At 42.6% G+C, this 17,674-nt stretch overlaps 1 protein-coding gene across 7 annotated transcripts in view; it reads left to right on the top strand.

Moving 5' to 3' along the window:
- Positions 1-17,030, top strand: part of FLRT2 (fibronectin leucine rich transmembrane protein 2) — a 96,208-nt gene extending 79,178 nt beyond the window's left edge. For all 7 annotated transcript variants that reach the window (XM_082232965.1, XM_082232967.1, XM_082232966.1 and 4 more), the window contains one exon: positions 12,453-17,030. In XM_082232965.1, coding sequence (XP_082089091.1) covers positions 12,849-14,834 — 1,986 coding nt within the window. In that variant the 5' untranslated portion in view covers positions 12,453-12,848 and the 3' untranslated portion in view covers positions 14,835-17,030. The remainder of the gene's footprint in view (positions 1-12,452) is intronic.
- Positions 17,031-17,674: the final 644 nt, after the last annotated feature.

The raw sequence follows: 17,674 nt of genomic DNA, 5'->3' as shown, positions 1-17,674 counted from the left end.
TTCTAAGTCTGCCAGTTAGTTTGGCCATCTCTGCATATTCCATTAACTTAATTTGCCAATCCTTTTTGAGGGCATTTTTTTTGTCTTTCCAGCATTGGGCTATTAATATTTGTGCGGCTGGTCTGATGGTCTCCCTCACTACCTCCAGAAGCAAACATTGTGGAGGTAGCACTGGTGAGGGAGACTATCAATCATGATGTAACTAAGGTGCACATCAGAGTTTCACTGTTGTTTTAAAAATGTTCCTTCTTTGATCCCAACACCACCACTTAAAGAGAGCCAATATTGCAGACCTGGGGAAATGGGTAGCAATAGATGACTTTGTTGTTTATCTCATCAAATACTGTAGCAATGCTGGAAACATGTTTGGGTTTTGAAGAAGTAACAAAAGGGAGGGGGATGAGACATTTGCAGCTGTATGAGAGCTCCCCCTACTGCTGGTCAGAAATAAACTCTTGTGGGCTTCTCTTGGATGGTGAATTCAAGGCATCAAGGTGACTTTTGTTTCAAAATATCAAGGTGCTGTAAATAGGTTTTAGTTAGCGGGTGTTGTGTTATGCACAAGTTTTCGGTAGTTTGCATCATTCCAGCAAATGTTTCTCAATTTGGAATGGTTGAAGCTGAACTAAAAATGAGAAGACCAAAGGGAATGCAGAGCAAGCAAAGGGACAGCACCTGTGCTCTAACAGAAGACATAATGGTTGGCTTCAGTGTTTTTCCGGCAGTGCTCCTTTCTAGCATGTCTCAGACAGCATACTACAATTCCCAGAATTCCCTGGAAAGAGTAGTCAGTGGTTAAACCACTCTGGGAACGGATGCTGCCTCAGATGTATAGTGTAAATGGAGCCCATGCCTAACTCAGACCCATTTGTTTCAGTGTGCCTTCTCCAAGTAAAAGTTAGTTGAATACAACTCACTGTGGTTGAGAAACCAATGTGAGTATAATGAATGAATAATCAGTCTAATATGATTTTAATGAATGATTTGATTAACAATGCATCTGAGATCTTTAATAATGGAAACGCATGGGATTGAGAAATGAAAGAAAAAAACAGCACCACCAGATTTATGCACCACTATAAAATATGATGTACGGGATAGGCATATAAATCTAGATGCTCCCTACTACAATGGTGGCTTGTGAAAAGACATTTGGATGTCATGGCTAACCAGGGTTTGAATCTTGGTTTCCCAATAATCTATTCACTCTGGTACTTGAGAGCTGAATTCAGGGTCCCTGAGCTAGTCAGGTCTGAGACAAATAAGCTATGCCAGCAATGTAGTGTAATGCTCTAAAGCAGGTACTCAAATATGCCATATTTTGTTCCAGAATTATCACTCATTATCAGACAGACAGACAGCTGAGCTTGGGAGGATACTGGGGGCCTTGTGTGCAAGTGGTTGTCATGATTAAGACAGAAGAATTCAAGTGAAATTAATTATAGGAACCTTTTTTTTTTTTTTGGTCCTTTTGTTATGCAGTTCCGTGCATAGTTTTCTCATGCAGCATGTGGCCTGTTTTCACTCTCCAAAGCTTTAATTAGAAAGCCTGGTTAAAAGCAAATTAATCTTACTGTGATGTCATTCTCTCCTACATCTTCACATGCAGGATACAGAACATAAGGAGAGATCTCATGTGCACTCAAGCATCCAGCACACGTAGATCATCTTTGGAAAATCAGATAAACATGCAATGAGTTTTAAGTGGGGTTAAGCAGATGTGATCCCCACATATTTACGGAAGATCTGAAAAGTGATATGAAAAATGCTTGCTTTAAAATTACCTCCATCTACTCGCCCGTCCACCAAATAAGAGGTAGAAATGTGCAAAAAGATTGAGATTGTTTTAAGCTTTAAAGTTTTTGTGTTGGTTCACAAGTTTGTTCCAATTGTATGATTCCCATGGCTACCATACAGGGAAAATACAATTAAAAAGTTTCTCAGTTACCAACATTAAAGGAAGCTTATGAAAGCGAAAGCTCCCCTCCCTTAACTTTTTTTCTTAATTACTTCCATTTTTTTAACCACTTCCCATAAAATATCTTGATGTGGTTTCATATCAACAATAAAAACAATGCAAAATAATTCCATATTAAAATGTCCATATTTGCAAACAATTAAAACATCTCTCTGTGTGTAAATATCTCCACTTTAAAGGATTATTGAAAAAGGAAGTTCTTCAGTAGGTGCCAAAAAGACAACAGACAACCTGTCTGATATGTAATGAGGAGTTCCAAAGGGGAGATCCAATCATGCTAAAGGCCCGATTCACATTTTACTGTATCTGCAGGAGACCCTGTCCTGCAAAGTACAGTGATCAGTTAGCTAGCTATATATGGCATGAAACAAACCTATTAAATACATTTTAAAAAGAAGAAGAAAGGAAAGTTTGTTCATTCTTGCAGTTTACTTTTAGCAAAGTAAGATTATATGATAGCAAAACAGTTTGAAATTGTGCAATAAAAGGAGCAGGAGTAGATTTAACTCGGACTCAAAGAATCTGACACAATAACAACTGCCTTTAGAAAAGGAACCCCAGTGCAGGGGAAACAGCTTTTGACCGCTAAAGGAAGAGAATATGATGGTACCTTTTCATGACTATAATTACCTAGCTCTAAACTTCTGTGTATGAGAGATTTAAGCAATTTGCAGCAAAAGAGCAGCATGGCAAAAACATTGTTGCCACAGTGGGCAGAAAAGTAAGCAAATATACGGTATAATTCCTCTCTGTTTGCTCACAGGCACCCTGGATATTTATTATTAAATGTAATGATGGGAGGGAGAGACTTCCCAGCCTTATTAATGTAATTACCGTAATCTATTATCAGCTTGTGAGAATAAGGAGGTATTTAGTCTGAAATCTGAGGTTGCTTCCAGATGACCTGTTTATTGAGCATTCATCCATTTGTTGGGGATGCTGTACCAGCCACATTCACAGCATATATTTAGAGCACTATGATGCCACTACAAATGGTCATAAGCTTCCCACAAAGAATTATGGAAACGGTAGTTTATTATGGATGTTTAGAGTTATCAGGAGGCCCCTACCCCCGCTCTCAGAGCTACAGTTCCCGAGTGGTTTAATAATCAGGCTCTCTTCACAGGGAACACTAGAAATGGCAATTCTGGGAGGGAACTGGCAGCTCCTAAACAACTCTCAGCACATTTAGCAAACCACAGCTCCCAGAATTCATTGGGGGGTGGGAACTCTTATTCTCAAGTGCTTTCATAGTGTTTTCATTGTGTGCTGTGAATGCACATACAGTACCAGCTATTTATTGAACATTCATCTGACTTGTTTGTGGGGAGGTTCTATGACATTATGTCATGCAATTGTTATCCCACAATTTCCTGTGCACTTTATTGTCACTTTTCTTGCCAGAAAGTCTGATTTCTTTTTTTTTTCTTTTGGGTGGGGGAGGGCAGATTTGTTCCACAAGAGCACCAAATCCATTTTAATACTGAAACCTGAATTTGCCAATATGAGAGTGAGGCTGTGGGCATGTATGTGTATATTCAAAGCACATTTTCCACCCAAAGATTCCTGGAACAATAGTTTACCCCCGCCCCACCAAGCAACAGTTCCTGGGACCCTTAACAGAATTTACAGAATTCTCGGGGGGGGGGGTTGCTTTAAATGTATGTTGTGTATGCAGCCTGAATCCCACCTGAAAAAGGGAAGTTCCCAGAGAAAATATTATCCAAACCAAATTTTGGCATGCAAAGCCCGTGAGAGTAAAAGCAACAGTGCACAATTCCTCATTTCCCCAGCCCTACTCCTTTTACTTTTAAATGTGTTTGCATTGCGTTCTGTACCTTGAAAGCCCAGCTTGGTTCTTTCTTCTAACGCATAACGAGACATCCCCTTGTATGTATTTACTGTCCGTCATTAAAAATGAAGCTAAGCAGTTTGCGGCTCATTTTTACAGGGTAGATCTAACTTTCTTCTCACATCTGCGAAGACATGGTAGCAGCCAATAACACTTTTATACAATACTCCCCCCCCACCTCCCTGCTCTTGATTACATAAAGATTGTGCTAATCACTTTGAAAAGCCAAAACACATTTTAAACAGTCTCAGGGGGATGACTATTTTCAAAGCTAATCCTTCTCTACAATTAAACAGTTATATGCTAAGCCTGTGAGAAATTAAAGGAAGCCTCGTTTTCCTTCCATCTTCTGCACCTTGAGTCAATAGGAGAGTGGTAGGTCAGTAGATAGAGAATCTGTGGTGCTCTGGATGTTGCTCAACTCCAACTCTCATTGGCTGCACCCAGGGCAGTGGGATTCACAGTCCAACTGAATGGCTCCTGGACCCCCAACCCTGTTATAAGACACCAGGACAGCACTGAATGAATCATAACAATGCAAACAGAGCTTAGTTCCTAGGCATCAGGCAAGGTATATTTCAACATAAAAAAAGCTAGACAGAAAACCCTTGCTGCTCTGCAGCCAGAGCCCTCATGCTGATGCTTCAGCATGAAGAAGGGAAAGGATTCATCAGAGCACATGGTTTGCATGCCAAAGGTCCCAGGTTCTCTCCCCAACATCTCCAGGTAGGGCTAGGAGGGTAACTCTGAAGAGCTACAGCCTGTCAGTGTAGACAGTACTGAATTAGAAGGACTGGTGGTCTGACTTTGTATACAGCACCTTTTATGTATCTACCACTATGCTGGTTATGGCATCAGGGATTTGCACCACCAAGGCTCCCAGTCCCAAGAAGTGTTCTAAGTGCATTCAGTGAACATGCTCAGAATCCCCCTTGAAGATCAGAAATGAAGCTGGCAGGGTCTGGCATGTTAGGGGGAGCACTTTGCTCCCCCTCGGCATGTTCTTTAAACATCTAAATACTGGCCCCAGCCCTTTGGCCCTTCAGCTTTCCTGCAAAACCATTACTCACACATATCAGGGGAAGCTGCCCCCCTCACCCAGATTTTTGATTAATGGTTTTAATGTAAGCTTCAGGAAGAGAACCCTGGTGAAGATTATATGTGATGTAAATAAGTCAGTTTTAATTTTTGATTCGAATGACGGAATGGATCAATTAAATCAGTACATGGAAGCAGCTTCCTTAAGCAGTGCCTTGTACATAGTTTACAACACATTCTGACACAGAAAAGCAATCAAGGCTTTGAAAGGCTGGAAAAAGGGTACAGTTGAATGATGACCCTGTTTCCACTATTAAATGGAACAAATTTATTTAAAATATACATTTGTACAAGAGTATTGGCACACTGGAACAGATTTGCGTCTTAAGGTTTCACACAATTGTGTTTTCGAGTCCGAAGTACAGATCTTTCAGGATTTGATTGATCCTGTAGGATTTGATTGGTTGTTTTGCTACATCATTTGAGCTGCAGTCCTAAACAAAAAGGCATACTTTGCTGCCTCCATTGCATCCTCATTATACTATTCGGCAGAGCTTTTCCTGGTAGTATGAGGCCTTTTACAGCCTAGCCCAAAGGAGGTAGCAGAAACAATAGCTCACGGTGACTTGTTTGCAAAGCATTTTGAAGATTACATTGCTAGCATCCGCTACATGCTTTATTCTGCTGTTACAGCATATGAATCTCAAGGGGTGTCCAGAACACTATCGTGTTGGCTGAGTTTCAATTAGTAAGGCTGGGGTGAAAGGACCCCTAGACGTTTAAGTCCAGTCAAAGGTGACTATGGGGTTGTGGTGTTCATCTCACTTTCAGGCCAAGGGAGCCAGCGTTTGTCCACAGACAGCTTCCCAGGTCATGTGGCTAGCATGACTAAACTGCTTCTGGTGCAATGGAACACCGTGACGGAAACCAGAGCGCATAGAAACACTGTTTACCTTCCCACCGGAGCGGAGTCTATTTATCTACTTGCACTGGCATGCTTTCAAACTGCTGTGGGAGCAATGGGAGCTCACCCCATCACAGGGATTCAAACTGCCAACCTTCTGGTCGGCAAGCCCAAGATGCTCAATGGTTTAGACCACAGTGCCACCCACGTGGTCAAGGTGTTTGGATCAGTCAGGGTGACTGCTTGCCCTCTGGATCCTTGCCCCTCTTGGTTGATAAAAACTAGCAGGCAGGGGACAGCTGGCTGGGCCAGGGAGGTGATTAATGACTCCTTGTGAAAGGGGGTTGTCCCTGCCTGCTTGAAGGAGGAAGTGGTAAGACCACTGCTTAATAAACTCTGCTTGGATTGTACAGCTTCCAATTGCCCCTTCTTGGGCAAGGTTCTTGAACGGGTGGTTGCGGACCAGATCCAGGTGCTCTTGGAGTAAAACGGATGTTCTAGATCCATTTCAATTGAGATTTAGGCCCAGTTTGGGCACGGAAACTGCTCTAGTCAACCTCTATGATGACCTCTGTCTGGAGAGAGACAAGGAAACGTGTCTCTGTTAACTCTACTTGACCTTTCAGCGGTTTTTGACCATGGTATATTTCTGGAGCAGCTGTCCAAGCTGGGGGTGGGTGGCATGGCTTCCAGTCCTACTTGGATGGTCTTTTCCAGAGTATGATGTTTGGGAAGTGCTAGTCAGCTTTGTGGAGCCTTCATTGAGGGATTCCTCAGGGTTTGTCTTTATCTCCCATGCTGTTCAACATCTGCATGAAACCACTGAGTGGGGTCATCCAGAGTTTTGGAGTACGCTGTCTGCAATAAGCTGATGACACACCGCTCTACTTCTCCTTTACATCTGCGGGTGTAGCAGTGGATGTGTTGGACTGCTGCATAGACTGGATTAGAGCCAATTAACTGAAGCTCAATCCAGATAAGTTTGACACACTGTTAGTGGGTGGTTCCCTAGACCAGATGGATGGGAGGTAGCTGAAGAAGAAGAAGAGTTTGGATTTGATATCCCGCTTTATCACTACCCAAAGGAGTCCCAAAATGGCTAACATTCTCCTTTCCCTTCCTCCCCCACAACAAACACTCTGTGAGGTGAGTGGGGCTGAGATACTTCAGAGAAGTGTGACTAGCCCAAGGTCACCCAGCAGCTGCATGTGGAGGTGCGGAGACACGAACCCGGTTCACCAGATTACAAGTCTACCGCTCTTAACCACTACACCACAGCTGACCCTACACTTCCTCAGAACGTAGCTTGGGGATACTCCTTTTGTCTATGCTCTAGGGTAGATTACTGCAATGTGTTATACGTGGGGCTGCTTCTGATGACGGTTCAGAAACTTCAGCGGGTGCAGAATTCAGCAGTCAGGTTGCTCACTGGGGCAAGACGATTTGAGCATATAACACCGATCCTGGCCTGACTGCACTGCCAGTTATTTTCCTGGCTTGTAGCACTGGGAGTAAACCCCTTTGGATCTGGCGTTTCTGAGCTGATTTGCATAGGATTGCTACTGTGGGTTAAGTCATGGTGAAAAAAGCCCCAGCTATCATTAGTTTCAAGCTACTTTTCTCCCAGCACTTCCCCCCCGGCATCGAATCACTGCATCTCTCTGCTGCTAGCGGCTTGCTTTATAAACATAGTGGGTGATACAGCTTCTGCCCTGAGGAATGTACAGTTGACAAAGGTAATTGCAGAGGGAAACAAAGCAGCATCGAACCGGCTGACAGTGGACACATGCACACTGAAGCCATATGCGCTGGTTATTGGTTCCATTTCCACTCCACACACTTCGCCCTGCCTTCACCCCTCCTCTTTCCTTCCTCATTCATCACGTTTGTCTTCTCTGCCTCATGCCTGTGGCTTTGGCCTGTTCCCTTTCTAATTCTAAATTCCATTAGTAATGAGGCAGAAAGGCAGGTGTAATTAAACTTGTGTCAAGAGGGATATGAACAAGGAGAATGCAATATTCTGGTGAACAGGCTTTATAGGGTAGTTTCCTATTAATGTACTAAAATGTGAGTGAAGCTAACCCAGACTTTAACTAGAGACATAATATTTCTTGAAAAGCTTTGTTGTTGGGGAGAGACATTTTGGGGGGGGGAATGAAATATATCAAATACTGGATTTCTAATCAGACTTACTTTACTACTTTAAGAATATGGAATGTACTGTGTATGACAGCACATAAAACTGCATTTTTGGAGGGGTATATTTGGATCCATTTAAAAGTATAAATGCCTTTGAACCATAGAGATCCAAAATAGATATATCTTAGTCTCTGCCTGTTAGGAAAAATAGAAGTGTCAAATTTGTGAGAGAAAGGATAGCCATAGAATGAAGCAAAGACAAATATCAGAGGCTGAAAGGAGAAAACTGACATTCATAGGACAGGCAACAAACCACAAGGAAGAATGGGGAAGGGGAATCATATCATTGGAAAAGAAAGATATAATGCACAGTTGTTAAAAACGAGGAAGTTGGAACATTTTTCCATCTAAAGAAAATGGAAAATCAAGAGAAATAAAGTCCTGATAGACAGAAAAACTTGGATAAGGTGTGTATGTTAGAAGAGCAGTAAAAAAATAAGTGCTTCAAAGTACATTGTGTGAGCTTCAGTAACAATAAATTAATTATTGTAATGATATATAAAAAAGGATAGAAACCCTGTGATGGGGGTGGGATAGTAATACGCAGGAGAAACAATAAATTAGAAAGTAAATAGAAAATGATAAAAGAAAGAATGGAATAAGTATAGAAAATGGGAGAAATGGAGACATTATAACAGTTTGAAAAGGGGAAGAAATGAAAATGAATGACAGCCATCCTTATGTTCCATGAAATGAGCACCAAGCCAAGTTACAAAGTTAATAGAATGAACTCAGTGAGCGGAAGAATTGTATAAGTAAGTAACTGAAAGAAAACCAGAGGCATTTAAAAAGCATTAAAGCCTTTTGACATTTTACCCTGAAAAAGCAGTAACAATAGAGGAAAGACATCAATAAGAAAAAGAACAGTATTCGTTTCAAGCTAGGTCACCAAGTATTTGAAAACAGTTCAGAGCAGAGTAGCATATAAAGTGTAGAAAAGAAAAGAAATGAAGGGGGAGGAATCACAAGCGTTAAAAAATACGCTGAAAAATATTATAAAATATTTAAAACACCAGGAATGGTGGAAGCATTTCAAGTGAGAGGGTCAAAGTTGTGCAAGAGAAACTAGTTGAATGGGGTGGGGGATTTTAAATGGGACCCAGTCCACTTTCAAGCTGGGCTAAATTCATAATAGAGCTTTCCTCATATTTCATCTGCTCCTTTCCCCCTCCCTCTTAGTTACTTTTCATGCCCATTCCTTAACAGACTACAAGGACAAAAATAAAAATAGCAAAATATAAAACCCCACCCCATATCCCCTTGTTTTTAATAATTATTTAATGTAATTATTTAATGTGATTTGATTTGATTTTTATCTCACTACATCTGAGTAAAGGGCAAATCCTTACAAACAGTACTGATATTGCATAGAGAACATAATATCAGAAAGATCCATAACTTCTTATTCTTTGACCACGAAGTTCATGGGCTTCAGAAAACAGATTTGCATGAATTGAAAGGGTAATAATAATAATAATGATTTATACTCCGCCCATCTGGGTGGCTTCCAAAAGAATATTAAAAACACGATAATACATGTTTAGACAGCCAGGTTTTACCCTAATTTACTCAGTGCCTATTTGTATCATTAGCTGGACTTGACTCCTACCTTTCTTAAAGTAGCATGTGCCTCTCTGAGGGGATTCTCATTTTATTTGGAATGATTGAACGGAAGGCAAATGGATAGACCAGTGTAATGTGGGTAGATTATCACTCTGGGAAACCTGAGCTCATGACCCCATTCTTGTGCCCATCGCTATCTCTTAACATAACCAACCTCACTTGGCTTTTGAGGGAGTAAAATGAGGCGGTGAGGTAGCTATGTGTGCCACTCTGTGATCCTTGGAGGGAGGGTGGGGTGAAAATGAACATAGTTTAATTGGGTTTGCTTTTTTAAGGGAGAAGGCAATTGGGAGATGTGTCGTTGCACACACAAATGTAAGGTTGTGGTCATCCAGCAGGAGCATTGTTGGGAAAGTGGGCTTAAAGGTAAAGAGACCCCTGACCATTAGGTCCAATCGTGACCGACTCTGGGATTGCGGCACTCATCTCGCTTTATTGGACGAGGGAGCTGGCGTACAGCTTCCGGGTCATGTGGCCAGCATGACTAAGCCGCTTCTGGCAAACCAGAGCAGTGTACGGAAACGCAGTTTACCTTCCTGCTGGAGTGGTACCTATTTATCTATTTGCACTTTGACGTGCTTTCGAACGGCTAGGTTGGCAGGAGCAGGGACCGAGCAACGGGAGCTCACCCCGTCGCGGGGATTCAAACCGCTGACCTTCTGATCGGCAAGCCCGAAGCTCTGTGGTTTAACCCACAGCGCCACCCACGTCCCTAAAAGTGGGTTTACGTGGCTGTAATCTGAAGACTCTGAAAACCTTCCTTTACTTTATTTGTGTGTGTTTTTAAAGGGGGGGGGTGTCATGATGGCCAATCTGGTTGGTATGATTTAGAAGGGAGCCCAGGCATGTTAAAGAATGATAAACTGTCACAGAAGATGTGTGTTAGAATGTAATCCTGTTAAAAATGTCTCTGCAGTATCACAGCATCTTACATAATTGAAAAGGAACTGGTCCTCTATGACAGAGGCAGCTTGTAAGAGATCAAAGCCTCAAACAGTGCATTAGGTAATCTGTCCATTTCCACAGGAGCACAGGGCACACCAGTGAGGCAAAAATTGAATGTTCTGCCTTAACCAGGTGTGAGGCTATGATTTGGATTGTGCTGTGAAAAACAAAATAGATCAGTTTATTTAGCTAGCTAATGTCGGCATCTCCCCCCTCCATGCGCGCGCGCACACACACACACACACACACACACTTGATAGAGTTTGGGTAAAATCCTGGCAGCTGTTAATTACCTACAATTCAATTAACAGTGGGAGCTTAATGTGTGCCGTACTTCTCTCTGTACTTTACTCTATTATATAAGTTACTGTAAGATCAACTAATGCCATCAGTTCAAACAAATGTATTGAAATGTAAGTAATGGAAGCATTGCCCCCTTATTAGAAAATACAAATTAATCATCAAGCGTGAGATCTTTCATAACCAGCATTATCCCAGCATGCTTTAAGGAACTAAATATTTCAGCTTTAAATTTAAATAATGAATAATGCCAGAGGGAGAAAGCAAAATTAGGACTGCTTTGAACATTACTGGCTGAACTGCATGGTAAAACCTTTCCAAATGGAACAGAGCACTCTCTCATTTATCATCCCCAGCATCAGGTCATCAAAGATACTAGAGGTAGTATTGTCAGTGTAACTACTAGCCGTTGATAGCTTTGTCCTCCATGAATCGGTCTGAGCCACTTGCAAAGCCAGTCAAGTTGGTGGCCATCCCTACATAATGTGGGACGAAGTTCCACAGTTACATTGTACTACGAGAACAATATTCTCAGGGCTGGTGCTACCATTAGGCAGAGTAAGGAAGCTGCCTCAGGTAGCAGTCTCTGGGGGGCAGCAGGGGCAGCCCCAGCCATTTGTCTTTGCATGATATCAGAGCTGTGTGTTCTACAGAGCCTGTCACTGTAGGTAGGTAGGTGTACATATTGCATAACATTTATACACAGCTTGATTGTACAAAACTTCAAAGCAGTTTACATTAAAATAAAGAAAAATTCACAACCATACTTTAAAACATGCATGCACCCTCTAAACTAGCCTGCTGCTTTCAAAGTCAGTGGAAGATGCCATCCTATTGCCAGTATTAAAGTAAAATCCAATCAGCTTCTTGCATGCAAAATGGGGAGGTGCCATCTTGTCCTCTGCTTCAGGTGGCAAATAGTCTTGGGCCAACCTTGTATGTGTGGTGTCACTGGAAAAGCTTTGTATGCAGAAGGTCCCAGGTTCCATCCTCAGCATTTTCAGGCAAGACTGAGAGAAGACTCTCAGTCAGAAATCCTGTCAGAAACCCTGGAGAGCCAGTGCCAGTCAGTATTAACAATACTGAGCTAGACGGACCATTGGTCTGACTCGCTATAGAATGGTTTGCTATGTATTGGATGGGGCGGTTGGGGGATGTTAGTCCTGAATCTCCCAAACACCCAACCTCATTAGATGACTCCACTTTCTGGCGTTTTGAGAGGAGAAGAAAAACACCACTCCCATTTTTTCCACACAATGCATGGCTTTATTATGCACCTTGGTTGTATAGGGGTAGCAAGCAGTACCTAACTTTGAGGTGCACCACAGTCACTGCTGCCCCCAAAATCCTACCAGGAACTCTGTGCAGCCTAAAACTCTAACCTGAGCTTGCTGCCCACTGTTATGTCATTAGCCTGGGAACCAATTATCCTTCTTGCTTCCCCAGCTGATTTTTCCACTTGGCTTTAGAAGCTGGAGGAGAGGGAGAGGGAGAGAAGCCGCCTAGATTATTTATGTTACCATTTCACAAAGTTAATGAATTTCTGTGCACAGGATGTTTGTCAGTTAACAATGCCACATTATTTATTTTTCCTTCTCTCCCTTTCTTAACAGATTGCTCAAATCCAGCCTCAAGCTAAAATGAATGCCTTGCCGACTGAAGGAAGCTGAGGACCCTGTCACCGCAGCCAACAGAAGTACTAATCCAGCCATCCTGTCCATCTCTGGTTGACGTTTGGCACCTTGCTCTGGGTTACCTGTACGGGACACAGTTACCTTAGCATTCAGCATACATGGCAAGAGGCAACAACATGTCTAAGCCTGGCTAGCAGGACAGCGACTTTCCAAGTGAAAGGCCATCCAATTATAAACGGATTATTTTGCATTTCGCCTCTGGGACGTTACCTCTTACCTGCATAGAAACACAGCATCTCTTTCCATATTTTTTTTTTTACTTCTTTTTGCTAGCATTTCCCCCCTTTTTTCAGTATTTTGTTTCTTCATTTAGAAATGGGCCCGTGGACTAGAATGTGGCCCATGGACAGGGTTGTTTTCTTTAAATCATGGCTTGTCTTTTCTCTGGGCCTCTCCATGCAGTTCTCCAAAGCTCTGGCCTGTCCAAGTGTGTGCCGCTGTGACCGGAACTTTGTCTATTGTAACGAGCGAAGTTTGACCTCAGTGCCTCTTGGGATACCGGAGGGTGTAACTGTACTCTACCTCCACAATAACCAAATTAATAATGCTGGATTTCCTGCAGAGTTGCACAATGTCCAGTCTGTGCACACAGTCTACCTGTATGGCAACCAGCTGGATGAATTCCCCATGAATTTGCCCAAGAATGTCAGGGTTCTCCACCTGCAGGAAAACAACATCCAGACCATTTCTCGGGCTGCTCTAGCACAGCTCTTGAAACTGGAAGAGCTGCACCTGGATGACAATTCCATCTCTACCGTGGGGGTTGAGGATGGGGCATTCCGGGAAGCTGTTAGCCTCAAGCTTCTATTCTTGTCCAAGAACCACTTAAGCAGTGTGCCTGTTGGCCTTCCAGTGGACTTACAAGAACTACGAGTCGACGAAAACCGCATTGCCATCATATCAGACATGGCCTTCCAGAATCTCACAAGCTTGGAACGTCTCATAGTAGATGGCAACCTCCTTAACAATAAAGGCATTGCAGATGGCACCTTCAGCCACCTATCCAAACTCAAGGAATTCTCTATAGTACGGAATTCACTAACATACCCTCCCCCTGAACTCCCAGGTACAAACCTGCTTAGGCTTTCTCTACAGGACAACCAGATTTCACACATACCACTTTCAGCCTTTTCAAACCTCCACCAGCTGGAGAGACTCGATATTTCCAACAATCAGCTTCGGATGCTGTCCAGAGGTGTCTTTGACAACCTTCGCAACTTGAAACAACTCACAGCAAGGAATAATCCCTGGCTATGTGATTGTAGTATTAAGTGGGTCACCGAATGGCTCAAGTTAATCCCTTCCTCTATCAATGTGCGAGGGTTCATGTGTCAGGGACCAGAGCACGTCCGAGGCATGGCTGTCAGGGAACTCAACATGAATATGTTGTCATGCCCCACAACCACCCCTGATCTGACGCTGGTTACCCAAGCTCCCTCTACATCCCTGCCAACCACAGTAACCCCTACGTCACCGGTCTTTACACCAAGTAACAAACACACTCCTCTTCCCCACACTGTAGCCACACTCCCCACTGTGCCTGAGAGTGACGACGAAGAAAAAGTGACCCCTCCCGTTACTGAACAGTTCCAACTCTTCATCCACATTGTGAATGACACTTGCATCCAAGTCAGTTGGCATTCCCTTTTCAACGTGATGGCCTACAAACTGACCTGGGTTAAAATGGGCCACAGTCTGGAAGGCGGCATCATTCAGGAACGGATAGTTAGTGACAAGAGGCAGAACATTAGCTTGGCGAGCCTAGAGCCCAAATCCACGTATCGGATTTGCTTGGTCCCCTTGGATGATTTTAATAATTACCGAGTTGGCGAGGACACCGTCTGCTCTGAAGGCACCACCAAGGCTTCCCTGCTGAGCAATGGAAGCAACACGGCTTCCAGCCACGAACAGACCACTTCTCATAACATTGGGTCCCCGTTTCTCTTGGCAGGCTTGATCGGGGGGGCTGTGGTGTTTGTACTGGTGGTCCTGCTCAGCATCTTCTGCTGGCACATGCACAAAAAGGGACGCTACACCTCTCAGAAATGGAAATACAACCGGGGCCGGCGGAAAGATGACTACTGCGAAGCAGGGACCAAGAAGGACAACTCCATCCTGGAGATGACGGAAACCAGCTTTCAGATTGTCTCCTTAAATAATGATCAGCTCCTTAAAGGAGATTTCAGACTGCAGCCCATTTATACCCCAAATGGGGGCATTAACTACACAGACTGCCACATCCCCAACAACATGCGCTATTGCAACAGCAGTGTCTCAGACCTGGAGCACTGCCACACGTGATAGTTGAGGGGGTTGTGTGGCGAGACACCTGACGCTGAGAGCAAAAACTCAGAGGGAGGAAAACAAAACAAACCTACTCACACAAAACAAACAAAACAAAACAAAAATTACATTTGATAAATGTTACACAGATGCATTTGTGCATTTGAATAATCTGTAATTTATATGGTGTACTATATAATGGGATTTAAAAAAAAGTGCTATCTTTTCTATTTCAAGTTAATTGCAAACAGTTTTGTAACTCTTTGCTTTTTAAATCTTAAAAGAAAAATATATTGCTGAAGTACTGTACAGGGTTGTACAATAAGAACCCAATGCCATGGCAAAGGAAAGAACACCTCATTCTTCAAACATTAACCACTTTGCTTTCTTGGAGCTGTTTGGGGGATAGCAGCTCGTACATTTTCCAGTAGTTTTAGGAGATAAGTTTGTATTAAATGAGGAATCATGTGGAATGTCTAAGGTAGAGCAAATGACAGGAGAAATACAAATTAACCTCCTCTTTTGGTTCATAAAATCGGAGTAACTCATGTTAAACTTAGTTCATCACTTCTACCTGCCTCTGTACCTTTTAATTCCCGCCCCCAGCCAGAGAAGAAATTAGGGCCTTTTTGGTATCAAACACTATGAATCTCCACCATTGTTTATGTTGATATCTTTTCTTCCCCCACAGGATGTTCATAATGCATCTGTCCCTCCTCGCAAAAGCTGATGTGAAAATATTCAAGGCAAAATCTAAGTTTGTTTTTAAGTTCTCACAAAAATCAGGACATTATTTTAAAAAAGAAAATCCTGACCAGTCTTGTTAGAACTTTTAGTCTACATTCAGATTTTTATATTCTTATTCCCTCCACCCCAGCCCAAAAGCACATTTCTTTAGTTCTGGCCAAGACCAGAACTAAAGTTGGCCTTGAACTTATTGAAGAGTATTCATTCCAGCAATCCAAACAGATGTGGTTAGTTGGCCAGGGCAGCTAGCAATACCGATTCTTATCACTAGAAGGATAATCCAAAACACTCTTAACTCAACAGAGGAATTCATGTTGCTATTTCTTAGTTTCACACCTATCCCTGGCTATCTTAGACTGAAATCTGATATACATGTACCTGGGAGTAAGGCCCATTGGCCTCAGTGGGGCTTAATTCTGGGCAGACATGGTTCGGATTGTGCTCTAAAAAACCAATAATTTCTTTTTTACTTCACTCACTGAAGTTCGCCCGCTCCATGAGGAGGAAAGTGAATATTGCAAGGCATTTAAAGCATATAAACAATTCAGTGAGGAGCGTTCCACAGTTCTCCAGAGAGATAAAATCATCAGGCCTAAGTTCAGTTTTAGCCGGGCAGAAGATAATGTGTCAAGAAAAAGATCCAGTTAAATATGTTTTAAAGGATTTGTGAGGCGCATGTCACCTTAAATGCATTCCACATCCTTTGGCAATCCCACTTTGGTAGAACGTGTTTGGTCCTTGAGGCTACAGCAGTGCTCCCAATTTTGTCTGATTTCCACCAATATTATTTTGAGAATGTTGTACCTCTGCAAATGACACCCTGGGAATGTATGCTGTACAGTCCCTATTAAAATGAAACAGAAATTGACTCAACTACTCCTCCCTTTAAACCTTGAACACACCCACATAATCCCAAATATGTGATATCAGAGCACAAAAAAAATCATAAAAACAAATTCTATTACTTGCTTTCCTTGACTTACATTGATTGGGGAGGTAGAGCTTTTATCGAAACCCTTTCCTAACATCAGAAAGACCAGACACAAGTTGTCATCTCAATAAAATACGTTTTAATTGAAAAGTTAACCACAATTACTTTTGAGAAACTGGAATTACTTAAGGGGTTGAGCTGAGGGGGCAGTTAGTACTTGCTCTACTCAGTCTCTTGTTCATCACAAAACTGAATTCTGCACACAGCTTCTTCAGTTCCTTGACAATCTTCACCCGCCACTCCAAGGAGATTGATCAGCACTTTGGCGTACAAAGGCAGAGTACAATCACTTCCCGAGGAATTTTGTCCTTTCCCACCCAACACCTTTTATAACCACATTTTGGATTTCCATTCTATATTCTGTATATTTGCTATTTTCTCCAGCTATAACAGGTATTTTAGGCAACCTGTGTGGCTACTGTAATAGTGAAGTCACTGAACCTTTGCTAAATAAAAGGCTGCCGTATGGTTTGAAATGGTGTAATTTTAGCTAGAAACCTTTATGCAAAGCGTTTTCTTTTTCTTCCGGCTATATAAGCTGTTTGGCTGTTGACAAAAGGAAATTCTTTTTAAACATAAATAGTGGTATGACTCTCCACAGTGAAAAAGTACTTGCATGTGTGTGCATAAGGAATCATAGAACTGTAGAGTTGGAAGGGACCCCGAGGGTCATCTAGTCCAACCCCCTGCAATGCAGGAATCTCAGCTAAAGCATCCATGATACATGGCCATCCAACCTCTGTTTTAAAACTTCCAAGGAAGAAGAGTCCAGTACCTCTCATGGGAGACCGTTCCACAGCTTTTACTGTCAGGAAATCCTTCCTGATGCTTGTTGCAAGCATGCTCAACAGGGGTTACATTTAATCTACCCCGATTTAATATATAGATTTCATTTCAGCAGAGAGATGAGTGAGAACTGGTTGGTACTAAAGGTGTCACAGCGCTACTGGCTGAATAGTCTCGGAACCAGTTTTCTTCTTCTTTTAAAGGCTACAAAAGGTACCGTATTTTTCGCCCCATAGGACGCACTTTTCCCCCTCCAAAAATGAAGGGGAAATGTGTGTGCGTCCTATGGGGCGAATGCAGGCTTTCGCTGAAGCCTGGAGAGCGAGAGGCATCG

This window comes from Podarcis vaucheri (genome assembly GCF_965113315.1).
Source record: "Podarcis vaucheri genome assembly, chromosome: 1".
NCBI lineage: Eukaryota > Metazoa > Chordata > Lepidosauria > Squamata > Lacertidae > Podarcis > Podarcis vaucheri.
Note: the sequence above shows the minus strand (reverse complement) of the source record. Positions and strands in the feature narration are given on the sequence as shown.